Source organism: Filicampus tigris, chromosome 3 (genome assembly GCF_054856515.1).
Source record: "Filicampus tigris isolate MCC_2025a chromosome 3, RoL_Ftig_1.0, whole genome shotgun sequence".
NCBI classification, from domain to species: domain Eukaryota; kingdom Metazoa; phylum Chordata; class Actinopteri; order Syngnathiformes; family Syngnathidae; genus Filicampus; species Filicampus tigris.
Window position 1 is genome coordinate 22078821 of NC_141219.1, and position 27630 is coordinate 22106450.

Consider the following 27630-nt stretch of genomic DNA (forward strand, 5'->3'; position numbering starts at 1 on the left):
CACACGCACATTCACACTACAACTGACACACGCACAGCGGTAGAAATTATACGGGCAAGCTAAAACAGAGATATCAGGTATAGATAAAAGGTATCAGGTTAAAACCAGTTGCATTGGTCCTTCAGGGTTAATTTTAAAATATTTTTTTAAAGCACTGTTTGGTGGGAGTGACTCTAGATTTAAGGTAGCTTGAACTTCATTCCAAACATTGGGAGCATATGATGAAAAGCTGTTTTACCAAGTTCTGTTCTTGTCAATGATGTGGTTAATAGCATATTTTTTATGAACTAAAGTTGCAGTCTGAACAGACAAAGGTAAGTCACTTTTATTTATACAGCACTTCTCATTGTGATGACTCACAAAGCGCTTCACTTAAAATATTCATTGCATACTTAAATAAAAAGTTCCAATAGATACATTACATTTTCCAGTTGAAAGAAAAAACAAATCAATCAAATCACACTCAATAAAAATGAAACAAAAAAACAAATCAAAACAATTACAGCAATGAACGACAATAGTTGCCAAAATAAATGCCTTAACTGCCTTTAAAAACACAAAGGTTTCACCCTGGTGTGTGTTCTTGTGTGCTTGATTAAATGTCTCTTCCAAGTGAATCTTTTTCCACACTCTGAGTAGCTGAAATGTTTCTCTGTCTGTCTGTCTTGGCACCAAAAGTTTTGTTACACTGAAAACATTGTCATATAATGTAATCATCATTTCCACACTTCACAATGACACCTGTTAATGGCAACCTGGTGATATAATCCTCCTGCTCTTCCCCTTTAATGCGGGGGGACTCTGGCTGTTGCTTCTCGGGACCGAGGTCTTCCAATTCTGAACTAATCAAGGTCTTCCAATTCTGAACTAATGTCACAGACTGAACCGGTAAAAGGTTTGTCCCTCGTGTGTGGTTGTGAGTGTGTTCTTAAGTTGCCCTTTTCAGAGAATCCTTTACCACAAACTGAGCAGCTATAAGGTTTCTCTCCAGTATGGGTTCTTGAGTGTTTTTTCAGTGTTCCCTTTTCAGAGAACCTTTGACCACAAACTGAGCAGTCAAAAGGTTTCTCCCCAGTGTGTGTTCTTGTGTGTGTGTTCAAATGTCCCTTCCTGTTGAACCTTTTCCGACAAATTGAGCAGACAAAAGGTCTCTCCCCAGTGTGTGTTCTTTTGTGTGTTCTTAAATCCCCCTTTCGAGGGAATCGTTTACCACAAACTGAACAAGAAAAAGGTTTCTCCCCGGTGTGTAATCGTGTGTGTATTTTTAAATATGAACGACTCCCAAAACTTAAGTTGCAGACTGGGCAGGCAAACGGTTTTTCTCCAGTGTGTGTTCTCATGTGATATGTTAAACTACTCTTTTGAGCTACCTTAAGGCCACACACAGAGCAGGAAAAAGGTTTATCTCCAGAGTGTGTTCTTCTGTGAGCATTCAAATTTCCCTTCCGGGTGAATCTTTTCCCACAAATTGTGCAGACAAAAGGTTTCTCCCCAGTGTGTGTTCTTGTGTGTGCTCTTAAATAAGAACGACTACCAAAACTTAAGTTGCAAACTGGGCACGCAAAAGGTTTCTCTCCAGTGTGTAATCGTGAGTGTGTTCTTAAACATGAACGAGTACCAAAACTTAAGTTGCAGACTGGGCAGGTAAAAGGTTTCTCTCCAGTGTGTGTTCTCATGTGATCTGTTAAACTACTTTTTTGAGTTACATTAATACCACACACCGAGCAGAAGAAAGGTTTCTCTCCGGTGTGTGTTCTTATGTGTCTTTTCAATGATGATTTGTTGAAAAACGTTTTGTTACACTGAGAACATTTCACGTTTTTGGAGGACCTGTGACCTTTCATATCACCTTTCGAGTGTTCATCATCATAATCGTCATCATCATCTGTAACATCACTGTCTGATAGTGGCGCTAAGAAGGCGTCTGCTTGTGATTTTCCAAGGATGTCTCCATCACCCACTGTTGTCATGTGTTGACTTGAGCTGCTGCTTGGAGGTTCAGCCACTAGGTTCTCCTCACTTTGACCTTTGTCGTAATCATCTTCTCTCTTCAAAGGGAAACCAGTCAATGGAAACTGGGTGATATCATTCTCCTCTTTGTTGTTAATGTAGAGGGGCCCTTCCTCCTCTTCCTTCTTTATGTGTGGAGGCTGTGGCTGCTGCTCAGGACAAAGGCATTCTTCACTGATGTCTGTAATACACAAGAAGACAAACACAACGTATAAAAATGAATTAGTTTTACTTTTGACTTGGGTCAATTAGTGGAGCACAGAGTTCAAAGTAAACATGGTGAAGCTGCATTTAGCTGTTATGTAGCACACAAATGGAATACAATGCCAACAGAAGGAAGTCAGCCCAGAGTGTAAAAGCTTTTAAATTCAGGTTATAAACTTTGTTTTTTTCCACCATACCTTTGATTAAGGTCCTCTAAGCAATTTTAAAACATTTGATCTTTTAGTAATTTTAGAAACCTACTTTTATTTCTCTACTTTTGAATGTTTTTTAAGTTTTCTGTTAAGGTGGTTGAATTGTGTCAATTAACGTACGCTCAGCTTTTACAATAAAGATACGAATAGGTTAGACATGAATGTTTTTTTATCCAATAAAGTAAAGTCAGAGTCAGACGTAGACAAACCTTTTCTGTGCAACACAATTCGAGACATCTTTAAAAGAGCGTCAAATTGACGCTGGTTTTCTTTAGTTCCACAAATGTCCTCCTCGTAGTCTTCTTTGATCCTTTTATCACACATCTTCGCACGATAATCACAAGACTTAAAACTCCTACTTGATCTCTGCTTAGCGATGTTCTGAAAACAAACGAGTCTCTATGTTAGTGGTTAGCAAGATAAGCTAAGCTAAACTAAGCTAAGACAAGACAAGCTAAGCGGAGAAACGGCAAAGTGCTCCGAGGCATGTTTAATGAGTAACGAGGATTTAATCATGTTTTAGTCCCGCAAAGTAGTGATGGGACGTACTGTGTCGAGGCTTCAGTACGATAAGGACTAAAACGGTATAGCTATATTATAAGCGCTTTTGGTTAGCCAAACAGTACACGGGAGTAGATCTGGGGCTGAAGTTGTACGGCTAGCACACTTGGACAATCTCGAACATGCGAATCGACAGTAAAATCATTGTAATTATGGTCGAGTACCCGGAAATCCAAATGTATGAATGATTCAAATGGATAAGCAATTTTGTCATTAAGAAATATAACAATGATAACACTGATAGACAACATAAAAATTACTATTGTTAGCTTGCTTTGTATATTCTTTGTATATACTTTGTATATTCATGCAAATTGTGAGCCACATACTCAACATTTGAGATTCATAATGGAATCTATTAATCAAACAGCTATTTAAAGTTGCAACTTCAGTACTTCGTGTTAACATTTTGCTCAATGTAACATCCAGATCAGTGGTTCTCAATCTTTATTCAATAATGTACCCCCTGTGAAATAGGTTTTTAGCCAGGTACCCACTAACCTGGGCAAAGTATTTTCCGATGAAAAAACAACAACTTAAAGCAAAGTGTTGTGAATCAGTGTCTGATTTATTAAACATTGGAAGTCCATTTGTGGTGGTATCTCTGGGACTATTGGGAAATAAAAAATATATACCTTCAACAATAAAAAGAAAAAAATATATATATAATACAATGCTATACACCGTAGTATAGTGGTACACACGCCTGAGTTGTGTGCGGGCAGCGTGGGATCGATTCCCGCTCAGTGACAGTGTCTATGTGTGCCCTGCGACTGGCTGGCGACCAGTTCGGGGTGTAGTCTGCCTTCGCCCATTGACGGCTGGGATAGGCTCCAGCAACTCCCCGCGACCCTATATAGGATAAGCGGTTTGGAAGATGACATGACATGACATGACAATGCTATACAACTTTATTAATATAGCGCATTTCACAACAGCTACAGCTGTAATAAAGCACTTTACATTACGACAACAAAATACCAATCATATAGCAGGCAAAAGCAATAAATCACACACAAAATACTATATGCCATAGAGATTGTGTACATTAAAAAATAAATAAAATAAAGCCGAAGTCAACCCAAACACTTTTTTTTTTCAAGAATATGTTCAATGCAGGCCGACTAGTTGAAACATGGAATTGATTAATGTTGCGTTTGTGGAATATGAGTTAAGCAGAAAATCCACCCGTTTTTAGGAATTTCTGGGGGCAGCCATTTTGTCACTTCTGTCAACTGAAAATTACATCACAGATGCTCGGACTGGGCTAACGCCCAATCACAGCTCACCTGTTTTCCGAAGCTGAGCCATGATTGGTCGTTATCTGAGTCCAGAGCATCAGGAATGTCATTTTCAGTCAAGAGAAGTGACAAAATGGCCACCCCCAGAGATGGCTAAAAATGGGTGGATTAATTCTTATTCCACAAACACAATATTTATCAGAATGCCTTGTTTCAACTAGTGGGCCTGCATAGACATATTCTTAAAAAAAAAATTGGGGGGTTGACTTCCACTTTAACATAAAGTCTCCTCTGGGATCATAGTACAGATCTGCTTAAAAAATAAAGTATTAACTTGATTTCAGATAAAAGCAGGGACTGCAAAAAAAATCCAAAATCTCTTAAAAAATCTATTCAATAATTAAAAAGAAGACAAACAACATTACCAACTGTCAACACTGAATATTGCCTTGTTGCACTAAACTGAATGTGTCTGCATTTAGTGAGACACTTGGGCTTGTGCTTCATTGAGGGTCTTTGTCTTTCTATGTGTCAGGGAAGCAATTGTTGTGATCAAGCTCTTTTTTGCACTGATATATTTTAAAACATCACGTACCCACTATTAGATCTAGATTGCACCACGCTGAAAATTCTAGGAGATATACCATATGATATATTTCAAATTAGAACCTGTTTAGACAGACCAAACTGACAGCAGAATTGAGGTTAGTATCAATGAACAACAAATACATGATTAAAATAAGAAGAATATCCACAGATTGCCAAAAAAAGCATTGTTACCTGCTTTGGTTTCTCACATCCTGCCCTTGTGAAGCAGGACCAAAACCAAATTACCACGTAGACATAACATACAGTAAGTAACACAAATATTTCAAGATGGGACTGGCTCATTGAAGACAAATAAGAGCAGGGGTCTCACTACTTACAAGAAATACGTTAACGTAGGGGTGAGTTGTATTTGCGGTATTTAAAGTATGTATTTAATCATTAATTTTGTTTTATACCTGTCTGTCAAACCATTTCTTTGCATGAAACTGGTCCATTGAAAACATTGTCACATTATCATCATCATCTTCACACTTGACAAATGACACCACTTAATGGCAACCTGGTGATATCATCCTCCTCCTCTTCCCCTTTAATGTGGGAGGACTCCGGCTCCTGCTTCTCAGGATGAAGGTCTTCCAATACCGAACTTATGTTGCAGACCGAACCGGTAAAAGGTTTCTTCTTCGTGTGTGTTTGTGTGTGTGTTTTTAAGTTTCCCTTTTCAGAGAATCTTTTACCACAAACTGAGCAGGAGAAAGGTTTTTCTCCGGTGTGTGTTCGCATGTGTGTTCTTAAGTTTCCCTTTTCAGTGAATCTTTGATTACAAACTGAGCAGGCAAAAGGTTTTTCTCCAGTATGGGTTCTTGTGTGTTTTACCAGGCTTCCCTTTTCAGAAAACCTTTGACCACAAACTGAGCAGGAAAAAGGTTTCTCCCTTGTGTGTGTTCTTGTGTGTGCGTTCAAATGTCCTCTCCGGGTGAATCTTTTACCACAAATTGAACAGACAAAAGGTCTCTCCCCAGTGTGTGTTCTTGTATGTATTCTTAAATCTCCCCTTAGAGAGAATCTTTTTCCACAAACTGAACAAGAAAAAGGTTTCTCCCCAGTGTGCAATCGTGTGTGTGTTCTTAAATAGGAACGACTCCCAAAACTTAAGTTGCAGACTGGGCAGGCAAAAGGTTTCTCTCCAGTGTGTGTTCTCATGTGATCTGTTAAACTACTCTTTTGAGTTACCTTAAGACCACACACTGAGCAGGAAAAAGGTTTCTCTCCGGTGTGCGTTCTTATGTGTCTTTTCAACGATGATTTGTTGAAAAAGGTTTTGTTACACTGAGAACATTTCATGTTTTTGGAGGACGACCCGTGACCTGCTATACCACCTTTCAAGTGTTCATCATCATAATCGTCATCATCATCTGTAACGTCACTGTCCGATAGAGGAGCTATGAGGGCGTCTGCTTGTGATTCTCCGAGGGTGTCTCCATCACCTACTGTTGCATTGTGTTGACTTGAGCTAATGCTTGGAGGCTCAGCCACTATGTTCTCCTCACTTTGACTTTTGTCATCATCATCTTCTGTCTTCAAAGGGACACCAGTCAATGGAAACTGGGTGATATCATTCTCTTCTTTGTTGTTAATGTAGAGGGGGCCTCCCTCCTCTTGCTCCTTAATGTAAGGAGGTTGTGACTGCTGCTGCTGCTCAGGACAAAAATATTCTTCACTAATGTCTGCAAGACACAAGAAGACAAGGTTTGAAAAAAATAAATATCAGGTTGTGACATAAATTACGTGTATTACTGTTAATAAATATTTTAGGCATTTTTTTACCAGCAAAATGATTAGTTCTGAGGTTTGAGAATCACATTTATGCTTTGCTTTCAAATGTGCTTGAGTAGTTCAGTAATTGGAAGAACAAAATCAGAAATTTTCAGCATGACAAATACCTGATGTGGTATTCATTATACAGCAAGCTGGGAAATCATCAAATCAACATAGTATATAAATTATCTGGTGTTAATGTTATATCAAAAATAAATGATTTCCAAGATTCATATCGTATTTAAAGATTTAAGTATGGCAGCACATGGCGGTTTGTCTACTTTATTGATTTCTTTGCCGTTTTAAACACATTTTAACCACTTTTTAATTAATTTTAAACAGATTTTGAGCAATTTTCTTAGCAATAGTCACACAGGTTGTCCTGCTCATTAGGAGTTGTGCGCTTTGCAAATTGGCAGCCCACTGCGGTCACGGCTTCTAGTGCGACAAGGAAGTGAGTTCCAAATCTTACCTGGCTGGAGCCATTCATATTGTTGTTTGCCATCATTTTCAATTGCAAAGTCAACAAGCACAGATCATTTTGGAATATCAGAAAGTAATTATTAAACAAATGAGAAACCTGGGAACAAACCTGCTCTATGTAAGACAGCTTCAGGTTTCTGGAAAAGGGCGTCCAATACTTGACATTGTCGCTCACGCTCCTCTTTTGTTTCAGAAAGTTCATCCTCGTACTCTTCTTTCACACTTTTTGTACACATTTTCACACGATAATAACACGAATGATATGTTTTCTTCTGTTTGGCGATGTGTGTTAACAGAGGCTAGCAAGCTAAGCTAAGCTAGTTAGAAAAGCTTCAACCTCCATCGAGACGAGTTGATCCAGATACGAAAATGTCACGCATTATGTATTACTCCAGTAAAATTGTGGATGTGCTGTGTCGTGGCTTTAATACGTTCAGTAATTATTCGTCACCCAAAAAAATCTGTGTACCCAAACCGTACACAGAACACGGAAGCACATTTCACACACGAGTAAGTAGTGTAGGTCTCAGGTCTGAGTCTGTAGCCGAGCTGTACGGCAAATCCCTTTGGACAAATCACATGCGTACGTTTATGGTATGTTCCTTTTTTATTCTCTCTCTCTTTAGAACAAGGGTGTCCAAATTCGGTCCTCAAGGGCCGGTGTCATGCCTGTTTTCTATCTATCCCAGCTGCAACGCACCTGTTTCAAAGATCATGATCATTATCAAGCTTCTTTAGAGCTTGCTGATGAGCTGATCATTTAAATCAGGTATGATGCAGCAATGAGAAATGGAAAACGGGCAGGAAAGCGGCCCTTGAGGACCGAGCTGGACACCCCTGCTTTAGAAGCTCAGAACACAATAGGCAGGGAGTGACGAACATAAATGGACGAAAGTAAACTTATTGCCAAAATGTATTATGAAGAGCACATAAAGTCAAAGTTTTTGTGTTTGTCATTAATGTGTAAAATACAATCAAAATTAAATTTATAAATAAATTTAGATTTCTCATATATGCTGTGGCATTTAGAACCAAAATAACATTATTAATAATGTTTTTTTTTATGTTCACAAACAAACATAAAAAGCCAAACAATGTATTTTCAAAACAAAGGGAAGCTGTGGTTACATAATAACAAAATACAATTTGATATATCCTTCCATAATTTTAGAGAAAATAAACAATCCCAAAACAAATGAATTCTAACTTCAGAAGATCCATCACAAAAAGAGCAATCAATGACAATATCTTTTTTGAACCGCTGCAAATAAACAAATAAATAAATAAATACATAAATAAATAAATGTTTTAAAAAAACTTTGCATGGGTCTGTGAAGTTTTTTTTTTTTATTTGACTTCTTGCACTTTGTTGTGAATGAAATATTTAACAGACAGGTTCCATGTCCAGTCATGATTATTGACAAGATTATTCTATTTAAAAAAATGAAACAGAGGTAGCTTGTTTCTGAAATAGTCCTCATACATTATAGTTATTATTGCACTTTGAAGAGAAACAAAATTTAACAATTTCAGTTTTTGTAGGATCTATAGGTAATAAATGTAAAGTCAGGTAGTATACCAGCCAAACATCTGTACAATATAAGAACACCAACAGAAATAGAATTTACAACAATATTCTATTCACAAACAGAAATAACATCACCATATTTCTAAACAATATGTTGGTGTATCAAAAATGATCCATTCAAATTAAACAACACACAGGTTGAAAAATAGTGATTTGATATAGTGGATAAAATAAGGATTTACATCTATAAGTAATATTGTTGTGGTCCCATGAATAATATTTATTTGGACCCATGGTAACTCGGCATGTCATTCCCAAGCTCCGACTTCCGGGAAACTATGGGTGGGCCGGTGTTGTAGCACCTGGGCTGTACTTTGCCCAGGTCTGGTCTGGAGTGAAAGCGGTGCTAGAAACGAACAGAAAGAGTGTGATGGAGGTAGTAAAAACAGTCGAGCTAAAGTTAAAAAAAAAAAAACAATGACTCGTGGAACTTCTTTTTGGCTGGTAACTTTAGAATGTCACCATTCACAATGACCGGTGATCAAAAAAGTTAATTTAGAACCCTGGTTATTATTAGCAATTAATTACATTTATCAATATGAAGACACTGAACATGTTATGGATTTCTCACAATAATTATCAGTAATAATTTAACAAGGTGGGAAACAAATATCAATTTTTAAAACCCTCTTGTTTTTTTTCCAGTACCTAATTTTTCAAATATATTATTGCTATTGAAATTAATTATAATCAATTTACGAAAATATGTTATTTGATAAAGTTAAAAAGTTACATGTTCATGATTTTTAATGTTACTATTCTTTTCTTTTTTTCCATTCTTAACAATAAATCAATTGGCAAATTATTCCGTTGGATTAAATATCAAAGACCTGGTGCCCCACTAAAAGTGAACATGTACTGGGCTGCTTTAGACCATCGTGAGTTCATCTTCACTGACCTCCAGTTGTGAACTGCCCATAATGTATTGACAAAGCTCCAGGTGGGCATTGCAATGGGACCCTGTCCATTGATGGTTCTGAAACTGAGGAATTAATTGATCCCATAGTTTGAGCGGCAGGCTCCCAAATACAACTGGCAGACGGTGGAAAGCCTCAGAAAGGTGTTGATCTGGTGCTTGGTAAGCTCAAACATAAAGAAGTAGTTGGAAGAGTCAAGCAGGGCCTCTTACCGCCACTTCAGAGAACCAATTTATTTCAGTGAAATACATTTACAGACCCGTCTTGGCCCACTGAGGTGGCTCGGATGGCGCTCACTGGAATTAGTGTGCTGAAAACCCCCGTGCACAAAAGGTACTGGCGGAGGTGCAACAGGAAGCATTGCACAGCAGGAAGCCCACCAAATCTGTATTTCAGTTGACACTCATACCCAAGTTGAGTGGATGTAAACTTCAGACCACAAATGTAATAACTCAAGAATCATATAATGCTGTGACAAACACAGAAATAGATAGAAAGATACTGAACACGGTCACTGTTTGAAGACTTGTATTTTATTTCAGATCACATATACACTTTTCCATCATATTACAAAGAGCCAAAGTTCCATCAGAGTCTATTTGGAGCTTCACTCGTGTCTCTTGGTCTGATCCTTACTTGACAATCTTTTACCACAAACTGAGTGAAAACTGTTTCTGCCCTGTGTATTCTTTCATCCATTCAACAATTTTCTATACTGTACTGCTTATCCTCACTAGTGTTGCAGGTATTCCTGACTGATGACTTTGGGCAAGAGGCTGTGTACACCATGGACAATTGCAGGGCACATGCAAACAACCATTCACACACATTCGCACCTAAGGACAATATGGAGACCTTAATTAACTTAAAGGGGAAGTCAACCCAAACATATTTTTTTCAAGAATCCGTTCTATGCAGGCCCACTAGTTGAAACACAGCATTCTGATTAATATTGTGTTTGTGGAATATGAATTAAGCAGCAAAATCCACCCATTTTTAGCCATCTCAGGGTGCGGCCATTATGTCACTTCTGTCGACTGAAAATGACATCACAGACGCTCAGGGCTCTTATAACGACCAATCATGGCTCAGCATCAGAAAACAGGTGAGCTTTGATTGGTCGTTACCTGAGCCTTGGGCAACTGTGATTTTCAGTCGACAGAAGTGACAAAATGGCCGCCCCCAGAGATGACTAAAAATGGGTGGATTAACTCTCATTTCACAAATGCAATATTTATCAGAATGCCTAATTTCAACTAGTGGGCCTGTATAGAACATATTTTTGAAATAAAATGTTTGGGTTTCCCCTTTAAGAAGCATGTTTGGAATGTGGAAGGAATCTGGAGTGCCCAGAAAAAACCCACGCAAGCATGGAGAGAACATGCAAACTCTACACAGGAAGGCCAGAGCACAGATTCAAACTCACAACCTCAGAGCTGTGCGGCGGATGTGCTAACCACTCGGTCAACCAGGTATGAGTATGTTTGCCCTATTAAATGTCTTCATTAGTGATTGAGCAATTATTGACCGGTCTGATTATTGGGGCTGATATTTGGCATTTTGGCAGCGGTCCGCCTCAGCCTTTTTTTTTTTTAATGCGATGGTTAATAAGTAATCAATCAAAAACTGGGTTATTTTGAGATGACAGGTTCTCATCTGGCACCTCACACTGGTGACCTACTGATCAGTAGCTGTGTTGAAGATGCACTTTTTTTGTTTTTGAACTTGAAAAAAAAGATGATTATAATGAGTGCTAAGAGAAAGATTAAAATTTCAATTATGTTGAAATGATATTGAAATTTTGTAAAATGTATTTACCGTAGAAAGCGATAGGGAGCAATTTTCATTAAACTTTATCAGACATGCTGCTGAGCCTGCAAGCTCCCTCCAATTTTAGTTGGATTTTAAAACAAAGATGTCTATTTTGAAGCAAGTCTAAAAAGCTGTTTAATAAAAGATCTGGAAGGCATTTAAAGTGTGGGAATTTGTATTGTTAAAATTTTTTAACGCCAATGTTTTCCTTTTTACCGCAAATAAATACCAGCTACAAATATTGGTCATCGGCTTCCTTGACGACCAATAATTGATATCGGCCTATTATTAGTCTTCATCTTTAATCTGTTTCCAGAAACTGAGGAAAATGTTTCTCTCCACTATGTGTTCTTACGTGTGCAGCCAAATTTGGCTTTTGAGAGAATCTTTTGCCACAAACAGAGCAGGGAAAAGGTTTATCTCCGGTGTGTGTTTTTGTGTGCCTGATTAAACCGTCCTTTGTAGAGAAGGTTGTCCCACAAACTAAGCATGCAAAAGGTTTTTCCCCAGTGTGAGTTCTTGCGTGTGTCACCAAATTTGGCTTTTGAGAGAATCTTTTCCCACAAACTGTGCAGGCAAAAGGTTTCTCCCCGGTGTGAGTTCTTGTGTGTGTTCTTAGGTTTCCTTTTATAGTGAATCGTTTACCGCACACTGAACAACCAAAAGGTTTTTCCACAGTGTGTGTTCGTGTATGTGTTCTTAAGTTTCCCTTTCCAGAGAATCGTTTACCACAAAATGAGCAGACAAAAGGTTTTTCCCCAGTGTGTTTTCTTGCATGTGTACCCAGATGCCCCCTCTGAGTGAAAGTTTTACCACAAACTGAGCAGGCAAAAGGCTTCTCCCCAGTATGTATTCTCATGTGTACTTTCAAAGTGTACTTGGCATCAAATGTTTTCTCACAGTGAGAACATTTCCAGGGTTTGTTGTCAGTGTCACATGTCCTGTCACCTTTTGGGAGCTCCTCGTCATCAGTGTCCGTTTGGTCGTCACTGTCTGACAGTGGAGGTAAAAGGCTGTCTGCTTGTGATCCTCCACAGTCGTCACCATTACCTTCGCTTCCATCATCATCTTCACTCTTGACAATGACATCAGTCAATGGATAATTGGTGATATCAGTCTCTCGTTCCTCCTCTTTAATGTGGGAAAGTTCTGACTGCGTCTCCTCTGTAATGTACGACCGCGCTCTCTCCTCCTCTTCCTCTTTAACGTGAGGGCACTCTGGCTCTTGCTGCTCTGGACAAAGACAGTCACTGACATCTAGAGGAAACATGAAGACAAACAAACAGTTTGGTAAAGTCCAGTCTCATGCTGTCGTTCTGATGTTGTGTATTATTTGTTTCGGCATGTCTGTGTAGATTGTCACTCATCCAGGTCCTGGTAATCCGCAAAGGTTGAATCAAGGCAACTGGACTGTTCTTGTTGGTTGAAGACGTTTCATTTTGAAAGAGGTGTAAAAGAAGCCATCTACACATCAACTATTGCCTGCTTATAACAATGTGTTGACATCTCTCCCCCTCCCCGAAATCGCCTCATTCAACCTAAAGAGTAGGCCCAATGAGCTGATTTTGCCACAAAATAAGTGAACGCTCATTTAATTAACCACACGAGGATCGCCGAGGCATAAATAGAGGGACTGCAAACTTAAAACTTTGAAGTAAAGAAGCCTTTTGGATTAAAGGTGAAATGCCCTCAACAAACAAGAATAGTCCAGTTGCCTTGATTCAACCTTTGCAGATTTTTTTTGGGCAATGTTGAACAGGAACATGTATAATTGTGAGGATTAGGAATCATGTGTTCTTTGGAATAGGAAGTACAAAATCAGCCATTTTAAAGATGGTAAAGAATTGATGTCTTATCAATTGTACTCGTCAAATATGCAGGATATTCCTTCCAAAATAGTGTAGGAATCCTCCTAAATAGCGCAGACCTACTGTAAGAGCAAGCCCTGGGGGAGTATGGCAAAGTCAGCCATCAGCTTGGCATAGTAAAAGTAGTCATTATGCACACTATGCAAAAGCAATGCCACATATACAGTATAATAATGTAGTATACTCATACACAGTATATTCAAAAAGGAATGTTATCATCCTTGTTGATCATGAAGAAACGTGCCCCGTTCTAATCCAAGGTTGTTGTTAAGTGTGTGCATAGGACACTAGAACAGGATATTCTGCAGCAATAACTGACACCGCTGGCCAGGAATCAAACCTGCACAGTCTGCACAGTAAGCAGAAGCTTGTATCACCACAACACCATCAATGTAGACTAACAGCGACTGGTAACAACATAAAAAGAAATTACTGTCACACTTGCGTCGGGATGATTCTAAGAATATTTTCATCGACTTAATGGAAAGTTTCAGGAAAGTACATCTTTTGCAAATAGATGAGTACAAAAGGCATAGAAAGAGAAAGGTTGGCCAGAACTTGGCATTTCCTTTCAAGAGGTTCAACTCTGCAAAGAAGCAACCAAGATTTCACTTGAGAAGGAAATCAACAGACTTCAGAGAGGTGGAAGAAGCGGCCGTAAATCAGGAAATCGCCAACTTAACAGCTGTGCAATTGGGAACAAGTTCAGCCCGCATCTTCGTCCCCACAGCCAACACAGACGGCATAAACTCAAATTTAACCAAGATTAAATCCGGTATGTCAAATCTGCTTGTTCTTTGTCTGCCAAGATATTCTTTCTTATCGGGCTGTTTTTTTTAATAACAACATTTCGCTACTTAAAGAATTTATTTCCTTACAAATTTTAATACAGCTATGTAATTTATTATTGAGATTGTATTTCGGGTTATGAGTAAATTTAATTTAAAACAAGAAACGCCATAATTCTACATGTGTATGTGGTTAGATGTACAGTACACTATTACAAGGACTTTTAAGTGGAATAAGCTTAGCTACCGTAAATTGACTTGTCTGAAGAAATTTTGCAAAGTCAAATTTGACAGTTTTACTGGAAGATACTTTTGGTTGAATTAATTAATATATTCCTGATTTAATAACTTTTTTCTCTTGATTTTGCTCCGCACTAGACGTGTGGTATTTGGGAGAGGGTCCTTTTCCACCGGCGCAAATTTCGAACGTTTTTGTCTTTTTGATTTGTATTGTTAGCATTTTGATTTTTACTTTGACTACTTTAATTTTTTTTGTCTTATCTTATTTTTTATTTTTTTACCTATTACTGCCTCTGTGGCTAAGCATGCAGATGATATATATATATCTATATAAATTTATATCTATATCTCTATATATACTGTATATATATAGGTATATATATATATATATATATATATATATATATATATATATATATATATACTGCATATATATAGGTATATATATAGGTACATATAATATAATATATATATATATATACATATAGGTATATATATATCCATCCATCCATTATCTGTACCGCTTATCCTCACAAGGGTCGCGGGGCGTGCTGGAGCCTATCCCAGCTGTCTTTGGGCAGTAGGCGGGGGACACCCTGAATTGGTTGCCAGCCAATCGCAGGGCACACAGAGACAAACATCCGCACTCACAATCACACCTAGGGGCAATTTAGAGAGTCCAATCAACTTACCATGCATGTTTTTTGGAATGTGGGAGGAAACCGGAGTACCCGGAGGAAACCCACGCAGGCACGGGGAGAACATGCAAACTCCACACAGGGAGGCCGGAGCCGGGATCGAACCCACGACCTCTGAACTGCATATATATATATATATATATATATATATATATATATATATATATATATATATATATATATATATAAAAAGCCCTCATGCATGTGACGAGCTCGTGAGGTGGCCAAATTTCATCTCAGCTTACTCGGTGAAAGGCTTCTTTTTAGGCTTCTTTCAAAACAACTTGTGTCCGGGAGTATATTCAAGCTGCGCGCAGCACTCAAGTATGGCACATCATGCACTTTCCTACTTCCGGAAATACGCTGTAGCAAAATTGCTGTGTAGTGGTTTGCTGGCATGCTTTTATTTTGAAGGCGGGGAAGTGTGGAAAATAAGTAACTTGTTGAATGCTTGCATACTTTTCGTCTGTTGGACCCAAATAATTACACAATACGACAAAACCAACCCCAAGGCTCGCAATGGAAGTTAGTACACGTAGCTGGGTAAGTACGTGAGTAAGTGGCGCGTTTGAAGCGTGTCCACAGTGGGTTTGAATAGTAAGTTATCCAGCTAATTGTCTTCCTTGTCTAAACCTCTCCCATTAGCATCTCTCCCGCGGGGGCATCATGTACGTTTATTTATTTATTTTTTGGGAGGGGGCGCCGGGGGCAGAACGGGGCGGGGGCCGATAATGTTTATGAATATGGCCTGCGGGTCGCGGCCGGAAGGGTACCCAGGTCAAGGGTGGAGGGTCGCGGCCGGACGGGCAAAAGGGTCAAGTGCCCAGCTCTGTATATATATATTAGAGCTGCACGATATGTCGAAAAAATGTTGATATCGCAATATTGGCACATGAATATGCATATCGCAAAGACAGGCAATAAGTTTCCTATGGATTTCTCTGCTTTTGTCTGAATTTGACCAGCAAATCTAAATGCACATCGCCATCCAATAATTGAATATTATATGGTGGGAATTACAAACACTTAGCTAACAATACATTCAGCTAGCTTATTTTGCTGTCTGAAAAAAATGTATTTCTTAAATTACTTAAAAATGTAATTTCTTTAGGTATGCTAAATATTGCTGTATACAAACCCATATCGCATGTTTTTCCAATATCGTGCAGCCCTAATTAATAAATAAATAAATAAATGAAAACAAGAAATGTGACGCACAAACAGTTTTTTCAGTATGTTATAACGCGTGGGTATCTGCTAGGAGCACATGCGCAAACGTACATATACATATAGTGAGTATAGAACCTCATATCAACGTCCATATTAAGGCCACGGTTTGATGTCCATTTGTCAACCTATTTTGGCGGTCGTGGGGCTATAGAAATATGGTCCTCGAACGGCCGATGCGATAAGGACATGATCTGGAGGTCCACTGCACGCTGTTTCCTGGAACTTATTCATAACTTGCACGTGTGCCTTAGTAATTATTTGGGAAGTAGTTAGTAAAGAAGTGTAAGTAAAGCGTAAACCAACCTGCTCTCTGGGACACAACTCGAGGCTTCTTGAAAATAGCGTCCAGTAGTTGACGTCGTCGCTTGTTCTCTTTAGTCCGAGAAAGTTCCCCCTTATACTCTTCTTTTTCAATTTTGTCACACATTTTCCCACGACAAGAAAACACGTATGCTGCTAACAAATGAGTCTCTTTGTTCGTAGCTAGCAAACTGTGCTAAGCTAGCTGAAAACGTTTCAATGTGCACCCAGACAAGTTTATCCAAACATTAAGACTTAACTCATGACGTTTTAAGTCTGGTTAAGTAGTGACTGTGTGGAGGCGTCCCTGCGTTTAGTTATAATTCAAGAGGAGTTTTCTTTATTTTTACCTAAGCGGGTTTAGTTAGATAAACAATACACATAGAGCTGCGGCGGAAATTGTACGGAAGCTCCACTTGGACAAACTACTTACTATAACAGAATACGCAACGGTGGGTGAGCATGCCCTTTAAAAATCCATGATCCATCAATTTGTTCACTATTTATGTATTACATTTCTTCACTCTTGTCCTCTGTTCGTCATGAAATAATTTTGTCATTCCCTCCGATCAAACTCAGTGGACGGGCACTGGGTGAGACTGGTGCTTATCCAGCGCCAACCAATGGGCCATATGTGTCAAACAGCTCAATAGCCACAATATACTAACTCATTCTGTCCCAATGACATGTTTATATGTATTTCACAATGGGTCTGAAGTTACAGTATCTATGTACGACAACACATTACACATTCCCAGTGGAAAGATCGGCGGTGTACTAGTTTCCGGTGTACGTTGAATTGAAGCTACTGGGACATATCTGACGTTAAGATAAAGATAAAGATAAAGATAGCGTTTATTAGTCTCACAATTTATTGTGTTACAGTAGCAAAGGTATAGGTCACACAGAGACGGCGGCATAATGTAGCCGCTAATGTAATAACATTAGCAGCAAACCTATGTAAATACACGCAGTATGTATATACACATTTGCACAGACTACCCACTGTTCTTGTTAAACAGTCTGACAGCAGCAGGCAGGAAGAGGCGGCGGAATCTCTCCTGATACTTCGACGCCTTTTGCAACTAATGTCATTAACGCTTGCTTTAATGTCATTGTCAACTTATCGCTATGCATTAACCTGTGACTGGAGGTTATCACACCTCTATAACCCAAACGTGGAAGTGCTGTGTGCATAGAGACCATTGCTTGTTTGTGCGTAAAATCTGAGTTTATCACAGACATTTTAGGAAAACCCATGGATTCAAAGGTAAATACGTAGGCCAGGTTTGTATGTTGGCCTGTTACCATAAGGCAGGGTCTACAATCCTGTTCCTTGAGGGCCGGTGTATTGCCTGTTTTCCATCTCTCCCTGCTGTAATACACACAATCAAAAGATCAGATAACCAGCAATGTCTGCAGAAACTGGATAACGATCCTGATCATTTGAATCAAGTGTGTGTTGCAGCATTGAGAGATGGAAAACTGGCAGGACGCCGGCCCTCGAGAAAAAGGGTTCAAGACCCCTAAGGGACTGTGGGTAATGTTTCTCCTTTCCTTTCTTAAAGGTTATTCAGGAGTAATCTATGCCAAAAGTAAGTTAATGACCCCATACTCCCGTGTCATTTTATAAGAAAATGAAAGGAATGTTACCTAAGCACGTTTGTCCCAATGGCCTTGCCGTACCATGACAGACGCAACTGTACTTCCGTGTACGTTTCGGCTGAACTAAACGCGCGTCAAAAACATAAGTGTACATGAAGTAGTGCTCAACGGCCTGGTGCCTCGACGCACCACTACTTTACAGAATTCAAACCGCATTGATTAAAACTTCTTGTGCTGATGAATCCGTCTCGGTGCACGTCGACACTTTCTCGGCCTACTTTAGCTTAGCTTAGCTTCCTGGCTGCAAACAAAAAGACGTGTCTGTTATCAAGACATCGCTACGCAAAGATCAAGTCAAAGTGTGAAGTGTCGTGATTACTGTGAGGAAATGTGTACAAAACGCGTGAAAGAAGAGGAACTTTGTCGGACAAAAGAGGAGAACGAGCAACAACGTCAACTGGTCCACGCTGTTTTCAAGAAACTTCGAGATGAACCACAAATACCAGGTTTTGACCACTCTCATTTGATTAGTAATAACAATAGTAAGAAAAGTAAATTTATTGTAGCCCAAGTATAATATAGAAGTCACTGGTACCGTCGTAGAGGTGTTAAGAATATGTTGTGATTGTCAGTTGTGATTTTTCATAACCTCTGACATTAAGTTACCCGATTGTACATTATTAAAACCAGAAAATTGTCAAGTGAAGTGAATTTGATGATGTCTCCTCATGGTTATGGGAAACTCTGGGAGTCCTATTTGCTGTCTCTGTTTTGTTTTTTACTTGTGGTACAATGAATAACACAGCAATTCTTTGGTGTCCCGAATGTATAAACACATATAAACAATAATAATAAGATAAGGTAACTTTTATTCGTTCCACAATGGTGAAATTTCAACGCACACATTTAAATTCAAAACAGTGACTTGACTCAAAACTTGACTTTTCCAACCATGTGTGTTTGTCCTTTTGTCTTCCTGCAGACATCAGTAAATGTCTTCATCTTGAGCAGCAGGAGTGGAATTCCAGGGTGGAGCAGGAGAAGCCAGAGCCCCAACATGCCAAAGAAGAAGAGGAGCCAGAGCCCCTTAACATTAAAGCAGAAGAGGAAGAAGCGGATCTCACTAAGTTGCCCTTTATCATTGTGAAGATTGAAGGTGATGATGAAGGAGAAGGTAATGGAGACCATTGTGGTGGGTCACAAGCAGACAGCCTTTTAGCGCCAGTAACAGATAGTGATGACACAGTGTCAAACTATGCTGACACTGATAATGATGAACACTCTAAAGGTGATATGACATGTCACACTGATAACAAAGACTTGAAGTGCTCTCAATGTGACAAAATCTTTCTTACCAAGTGGACTCTGAAAAAACACATGATGATTCACACAGGAGAGAAAACATTCAGTTGCTCTGATTGTGGTAAAAGATTTTCCCATAAGGGACATTTGAACATACACATGAGAATCCACACTGGAGAGAAACCTTTTTCCTGCTCAGTTTGTGGTAAACAATTCTCTATAAAGGGAAGTTTAATCAAGCACACAAGAACGCACGCTGGAGAGAAGCCTTTTGTCTGCTCAGTCTGTAACTTGAGTTTCTGTAATTCTTCAAATTTAATAGCACACACCAGAATCCACACTGGAGAAAAACCTTTTGTCTGCCCAGTTTGTGGCAAAAGCTTCTCGGTAAAGGGAAGTTTAACAACGCACACAAGAACCCACACTGGAGAAAAACCTTTTGTCTGCTCAGTTTGCAGCTTAAGTTTCAGTACTTCTTCAAATTTAATAACACATAAAAGAACACATACTGGGGAAAAACCTTTTGCGTGCTCAGTTTGTAGTAAAAAATTCTCTATGAAAGGAAGTTTAATAACACACACAAGAACACACACTGGTGAAAAACCTTTTACTTGCACAGTCTGCAACTCAAGTTTTGGAGTTCGTTCAGGATTAGTTAAACACATGAGAACGCACACTGGGGAGAAACCCTTTTCCTGCTCAGTTTGTGGTCAAAGATTCTCTCAAAAACGCACCTTGACAAGCCACACAAGAACACACATTGAAGAAAATTCTTTTGCTTGCACTGTCTGCAATTTACGTTTCATGGCTCATGCTGGATTGGTTCATCACATGAGAACACACCCCGGCGAGAAACCTTTCTCCTGCTTAGTGTGCGGTCAAAAATTCTCTCAGAGACGAACTTTGACAAGACACACAAGAATGCACACTGGTGAGAAACCATTCAGTTGTGGTGTGTGTGACAAAAGATTCTATGATAAGTATCAGGTTAAGAAACATAAGTGTGCTGGTGAGAAGAATGGCGATAAATGAAGCTGCCATAAATTGCGAACAAGCTTTGGCTATTTGTGGTAAAGCTGTATAAACGGATGTGAGCCTTAATGACATTGTTTTTAAACAACGATAAAGTTCAATGCATTTTGTCCTTACCTGCCGAAAGCAGAGAGACACTCTCCCTTCAAGGTTGTCCTTACCGCATACATGTTGGACCTCAAGGTCGAGCAATTATTCTCTTACAAGAATTACATTGTTTGGTCATTAATTTAAGTATACTGGAATAGAACACGGGACAGTCCGCTGATAGTGTAGTGGTACACACGCCTGAGTTGTGTGCGGGCAGCGTGGGATCGATTCCCGCTCAGTGACAGTGTCTATGTGTGCCCTGCGACTGGCTGGCGACCAGTTCGGGGTGTAGTCTGCCTTCGCCCGTTGACGGCTGGGATAGGCTCCAGCAACTCCCCGCGACCCTATATAGGATAAGCGGTTTGGAAGATGACATGACATGACATGGAATAGAACACAGAGAAGAGCCTCTCCCACCTGACAATGCAAGAAGGAGGATACACGCTGAACTAGTTGCCAACAGCAGGCCGCCTACACAAAAACAACCATTCAGATTCTTGCCTCCGGACAATTTTAGTGTCTTCAATTAACTGAAGAAACGTGTTTTTGGAATGTGGGAAGAAGATGGAGTACCCTGAGAAAACCCATGCAAGCAGCAGGAGAACATTAAAAACTCCACACAAGAAGGCCAGACCACCGAGTTGAAGTCCGATACCACAACTGTGAGATTGATGTGCTAACCAATTGTTCAAGTTGATGTAGAGAATGTGATAAATGTGCACTGTTTCAAATTAACAGAATTCTACTGGATATTTGTTACCATTTGAACTGTATATGGTGTGATATAACATTATTTTTAAATGTATAATATATAAAGACTAGTGCTTACATAAAAACAATTGAAAGATTCCACACAAATATAACGTTGGGCAAAAAATTGGCTGCTTATGCATAATCATGTACATGCTCGAAAAGGAGTAGGAAGAAGTATAAACTTTTTTTCCCCTATCCGCACATTTCTGTCATTATTATTATATCAACTGTATTTTGGAATATCTACTATCTGTATGGAAAATATAAATCTATATAATATAATGTATAATGGCGTGTGTGTGTATATGTACACATATACTATATATACAGTATATTATACTGTGTATATGTGTATATATATATGTGTATACTGTGTATATATATATATGTATATACTATATATATATGTATATACTGTATATATGTATATGCTGTATATATATATATATATATATATATATATATATATATAATATATATACGTGTGTGTTTGTATATCTATATTAGGGCTGTCAATTTAGCGCGTTATTTTCGAAGTTAATCCAACCCCCTTTTGACGCCGTCAATTATTTTGGGTCGCGTGATTAAGGTTTCCATAGCAACCACCAGCTGCATTGATAAAGGCTGCTGGTCACCATGATCTATAGATGTACAGTATCTTGAGAAAAAAAAAAGCTTTAGAGTAGAGGAGGAGTTACATCTGCTTCAAAATATTGACGATAAGGATGAAGTGCTCGGCTGACACATGCACGGCTGTGTCTTAGGGTTGGACACCGAAAACGAATCGAGTGGAATCGGTTCCATCATTCCGGTTGTCCCGGAACCGTTCAGATTTTAGAATGTCGGTGCTAAGTTTCGATTCCTAGTTAGCCGCGCGGAAGAGCTACCAACAAAGTACGACCGATTAAAAAAAAAAAGTGCGCGCATGGTGCGCCGCCGAAGCTGCGTAGCAATAGCACGTTAGCTCGCCCCCACTCGCGCTCAGCTCTTCGGCTCGCTTCATCCCGGCCGGCAAGCGTGGGCAGCGGCGGCGGCGGCGTCTCTGGCCAGTCCCTCCCCACAGATCTCCACAGTTGCGGCGGCCGCGGGACACCGCGGTGGCAGCAGTCGCCCTTCACGGGGTCTGTGATCCTGCCCGGGCCGGCCCTGCTGGCTCATTCGGCCTAGCCATACATAGAACTGACGCGATGCGTCTCATGACCCAAAGTCAGAATCGGCTAAGTACGTCTAATTGCAAGATTGAACCAACAAGTTCAACACACAAATGCACATATCCAGCTAATATTTAGATGATATCATACGTACCTGCAGCATATACATAAATACTGTACATACATACAGATACATAGTATGGTTACATAGACTGCTTAGATTAGATAGACTTTCCTTGCTTGCCCTTAAAATGCAGCGTTGTGTTTGTCATATATATTTTCAAGACAAGGTTAGCCAATCAATTGGTGTTCAGTAGCATGCTTTTAGTAACAGCTGAAAGACGCGCGTGTGAGTGTATGTGTGTGTTTGAAAAGGGCTGAGGGGCTGTTTGCGTGAGTTGAATCCAATGCTTGTTTTTTCAATTGAAGAGAAAGTCAACCCAAACTTTTTTTTTATACTATATATATATATATATATAAACAAAGTATATATATAATATATATATATGTAATATATATATATATATATAACATATATATTATACATATATATATATATACAGTATATATATATACACATTAGTGCTGTCAAGCGATTACATTTTAATCATAGTTAATCGCATTTTTTCATAGTTAAGTTTCATATATAGTTACATATATATATATATATATATAGGGGGCGAGGGGTGGATGGGGGTTCTAAATAGGCGACTGATAAACACAGGGTAAATACACTTTACTTGCACTGTGTGCATATTTTTATTTTTATTTTTTTCAGAATAGGCGGCACGGTGGTCGACTGGTTAGCACGTCAGCCTCACAGTTCAGAGGTCGCGGGTTCGATCCCAGCTCCGGGCTCCCTGTGTGGAGTTTGCATGTTCTCCCCGTGCCTGCGTGGGTTTTCTCCGGGCACTCCGGTTTCCTCCCACATTCCAAAAACATGCATGGTAAGTTGATTGGACACTCTAAATTGCCCCTAGGTGTGATTGTGAGTGCGGATGTTTGTCTCTGTGTGCCCTGCGATTGGCTGGCAACCGATTCAGGGTGTCCCCCGCCTACTGCCCGAAGACAGCTGGGATAGGCTCCAGCATGCCCCGCGACCCTTGTGAGGATAAGCGGTACAGATAATGGATGGATGGATTTTTTTCAGATTAGACGACAAAATAACTCTTGGAGCCCACAACAAACAAGTCTCTTCAACAAGGCCATGGATGGGGTGGGTAATATCTTGCTTCTCTGAATCTGTTGCCATCGTCATTAATGCTCCCTTGTTCAAGTTTCTCCATGTTGCTGCTGTCTCTGTTTTTTCCACCTTAAGAGTCGTCAAGATCCCAGCCAAGTCAAGATCTCAACCGTGGTTGATTTAGCCCCTCTCTATGCCTTTGATATATTGTGTGGTCATCCACGGATTATAGAAAGGGTGACATGTCTATTTTTTGACAATTTAAAGGGGTCAAGTCAACCCAAACTTATTTTTTCCCAGAATATGTTCTATGCAAGCCCACTAGTCTAAACATGGCATTCTGATAAATATTGTGGTTGTGGAATATGAGAAATCCATTTGTTTTTGGCTAACTCAGGGGGCAGTCATTTTTTCACTTCTGTCGACTGAAGATGACATCAAAGTCGCTCGGGGCTCAGATGACGACCAATAGCTCAGCTTGAGAAAACAGGCAAGCCTGCATAGAACATAGTCTAGAAAAAAATATGTTTGGATTGACTTCTTTAGGAAGTCGTAAGTACAGATACGTTTTCAAATATAGGGTGTGAAAGTAGTCAGAAAAATAATACTCAAGTACAGTCCAGATACTTGATAATCTTCTTAAATACAGTACAAAAATATTCATACTCTCCACCAGAGTGTGGTGGTACTGGAAGTTAATGAGTTTAATCATTTTCAAGTCTAATTTTCCCATTTGGCGTTGCATCTTCTGTTTATTATTTGTCTCCCTGAAATTGTTGCATAATATAGTATTGCCAAAAAAAGGATTAGTTCCAAGCACATATTTGGACAATATTTTAAATCTTTATTGAACAATGTCATCGCAGTAGATGGTGAGTTAGATATACTGATGAGTGCATCAAAATACACACATAAAGCATGAGAATATATGAATCATGAACAGAACACTACTGTCTATCTCCAGGACTATAACACTGGTTTAGCGCATCACAACATATAACAGCAGTCCACAAATACAATACAAATACACAGCCTGTGGCTTATACTCACATGCACCAGTTTGTGTGTACATGTACACACGCGCTGCTGTCTATGGAAAGTCATTTGAGCATTTTTTGCTATCCTTGATATCCAGGATAAGGTGCATGTACGTGTATGCTCTTTGCCCTCACTAGTAAGACAATTCAGCGCCCTAGTAAAATGTGTCTTACTAGTCACACTTTTTTTCCACTACTATATAGCTCTCTACAGGACAACATGTTACTAGTGAGGCAAAACTGTGCACTAGTTGGCAAAGGCATCATACTAATGACATGATCAAATTCTACTTGTTAAAATCAAGCACTTCACTAGTAGCGCTGGCAGTGCAGATGTAAATGTGTGCATAGTTTTGCCTCACTAGTAACATGATAGTACGCGTCCTACTAGAATGGCAAGTCTTCTACTAGTGTGCAAAATGTTGCCCCGTAGTAGAAAAACATGGCTTGTTCTACTAGTGCACTACTTTGTCTTACTAGTGACAAAGTCCGTACTTGTACATGCACCTTAAACTGGAAAACAAGAATATTGAATACATGCTCCAACTGCTTTCCATAGCTGTTACTTTTGTCTTTATACATCACCACGTCGATGTTGTTCTAAATGAGAGGGCTGCAAATCACACACACTTGAGTGCAACACTCTCGCTGGTGTGTTTCTTCATGTGCTTACTCAAACCGGACTGATAGCAGAAACTTGTGTTGCAGATGGAGCAGGAGAAGGTTTTTTCACCAATGTGTGTTCTGATGTGTCTGATCAAACTTCTCTTCAGGGAGAATCTTTCACCACAGAATGAGCAGATGCACGGTTTTTCTCCCGTGTGACGCCTCATGTGTCTTATCAGATTTCTCTTGTTGCCAAAGGTTTTGTCACATTGAGGACATTGCGGTTTCTCTCCAAAGTGCGTTTCCATGTGTTGAAATAATGCCGACTGAAAAGTAAAACTTGAGTTGCAGACTGAGCAGGAAAAAGGTTTTTCTCCCGTGTGCTTTCTTGTGTGTGTTATTAAATAATCCTTCCGAGAGAATCTTTTGCCACAATCGGAGCACAGGAAAGGTTTCTCTCCTGTGTGACATCTCATGTGGCGTTTCAGATTCCTCTTGTTTCCAAACGTTTTGTCACACTGAGTACATTTCACATGTTTGTCATCAGTGTGTCCTGTCACATCACCTTTAGAGTGTTCATCATCAGTGTCAGACAATGTGTCGCCACTATCTGAAAGGGGCGCTAAGCGGCTGTCTGCTTGTGATCCTCCATCACCTTTTGTTGTCTTGTGACGACTTCTTGAGCTGCTGCTTGCAGCCTCTGCGACTCTGTTCTCCTCACGCTGACCTTTGTCCTCATCATCTTCACTCTTCACAATGACACGATACACTGAGAAATCCAGCCCTTGAAGGTGCTCTCCATCCTCTTCCACTTTAATGTAGGGTGGCTCTGGCTCCTCCTGCTCCACCCCAGAGCTTCGCTCCTGCTGCTCATGATTAAGATTGTCTTCACTGACATCTGCACAAGACAAACACACACATGGTTTGGTAAAGTCAAACTGCTCAATCAATTCACATTATTTTTGTGCAACCACTAAATATGAATAAAGTGAACCACAGTTAGATACTGATTCATCGTTTTTGCTACCACTATAATGCAGACTTTTAGGCGATTGATTTTTAATGGGATTTTACAGTACACGGGCAAGTCCAAAATTAGAGTTGTGGGCCTTCAGTGTTGTAACCTGTTGTGGCGCAACATGCCAGGCAGCGCTGAGGTCTACTGGGAGAGGTGCAGTGTTTATTAATTCATTATAAGCAATAAGAAGAAGCAGAGAAGGCCCCCAACTAATATCCTGAAATAGATGTTGGTGCAGAAAACAGTGAAAATATTAACCTGTAAATATTGTTGTGTGATCTGTGTTAAAGTAGCAGTTTTGGACAGTTTATAATTACTATATATATATATATATATATATATATATATATATATATATATATATATATATATACACAGTACATTATAGTCATATCGTAGATTTTCAAAATTATATGGCCAGGTTTAACACAATATGTAAACAGACATACAGTAAACTTCAACTTGGAGTAAAAATAAAAACAGTTTGAAGCAAGCATATTATTTGGAGGGCTGTGTGAGCGAGAGTAAGAAAAGGCTCAAAGGAAACTTTTAAAATGTGTTTGAATAAGTTTAAATGTGTTTCAAGCGTGCGGTGAGGGTAATATTGTATAAATTAATGCAATGTCTTTCACAAGAATGCACAGATCGTTCAGCGTGGCGCTTCTAACTCAAACTGTTGCCAAACATGTGAGTGGAAGAAATGAGCAAACCTGGTACATGTCGAGGTTTCTTGAAAACAGCATCTAGGAGTTGACGTTGTCGCTCGTTCTCCTCTTTCGTTCGACAAAGTTCCTCCTCATACTCAGCTATCGTTCTTTCAAACACTACAAATACTTCTTCAACGGCTGCACTTAATCGCTGATTCAGCAACGCTCTCAGCATTTCGACTTTACACATTTTCACACGATAATCATAACCCTTTACACTTACACTTGACCGCTGCTGAGCGAAATGTTGCTAACTTCGCAGCTAACAAGCTAAGATACCTTGAGAAGCTTCAACGTGCACCGAGGAAGGTTTATCAGAACATTAATAACTAATTGTGTTTACTATGTTGTATAAAAGAAATATTAACTACATAAAGAGCAAAATCTGTTGTAATGAACGCAAGGACGAGGGCTTATCCAGACTGGCTGGCTAATGTGTTTTCTTTTCTTTTTTCTGTTTTACTTCCGGCACAGTAAAAATGGCGATTGCATTACATTACCGCCTCCCTCAGGTACAAGCGTGGCATTACATCATTGGATTTCCATGGAACAAATTGAAGAAATTATTCAAGGAGCACAACGAAACATTATACTGTACATTAAAACTATATGACGCGAGGGAGCCGG

At 39.4% G+C, this 27630-nt stretch overlaps 3 protein-coding genes and 1 pseudogene across 4 annotated transcripts; 1 reads left to right on the top strand and 3 right to left on the bottom strand.

Moving 5' to 3' along the window:
- Nucleotides 1–293: 293 nt before the first annotated feature.
- LOC147150296 (uncharacterized) lies at nt 294–3084 on the bottom strand. Its single transcript, XM_086025488.1, has 2 exons — nt 2636–3084; nt 294–2191 (listed from the first exon to the last, which is right to left on the bottom strand). Exons 1-2 carry the CDS (start codon nt 2748–2750, stop codon nt 843–845), a joined length of 1464 nt encoding a protein of 487 aa, XP_085881614.1. The 5' UTR covers nt 2751–3084; the 3' UTR covers nt 294–842.
- Nucleotides 3085–5330: 2246 nt separating this feature from the next.
- Nucleotides 5331–16903, bottom strand: LOC147150297 (uncharacterized; annotated as a pseudogene). The gene is made up of 3 exons (XR_015086124.1): nt 16523–16903; nt 11721–12652; nt 5331–6118 (listed from the first exon to the last, which is right to left on the bottom strand). The product of XR_015086124.1 is annotated as an uncharacterized LOC147150297 (transcript).
- A 1297-nt stretch (nt 16904–18200) lies between these two features.
- On the top strand, nt 18201–21496 carry LOC147150298 (uncharacterized). Its single transcript, XM_086025486.1, has 2 exons — nt 18201–18630; nt 19107–21496. Exons 1-2 carry the CDS (start codon nt 18513–18515, stop codon nt 20456–20458), a joined length of 1470 nt encoding a protein of 489 aa, XP_085881612.1. The 5' UTR covers nt 18201–18512; the 3' UTR covers nt 20459–21496.
- A 2962-nt stretch (nt 21497–24458) lies between these two features.
- LOC147150299 (uncharacterized) lies at nt 24459–27464 on the bottom strand. The gene is made up of 2 exons (XM_086025510.1): nt 27007–27464; nt 24459–26176 (listed from the first exon to the last, which is right to left on the bottom strand). Exons 1-2 carry the CDS (start codon nt 27191–27193, stop codon nt 25293–25295), a joined length of 1071 nt encoding a protein of 356 aa, XP_085881636.1. The 5' UTR covers nt 27194–27464; the 3' UTR covers nt 24459–25292.
- Between the last annotated feature and the right edge of the window lie 166 nt (nt 27465–27630).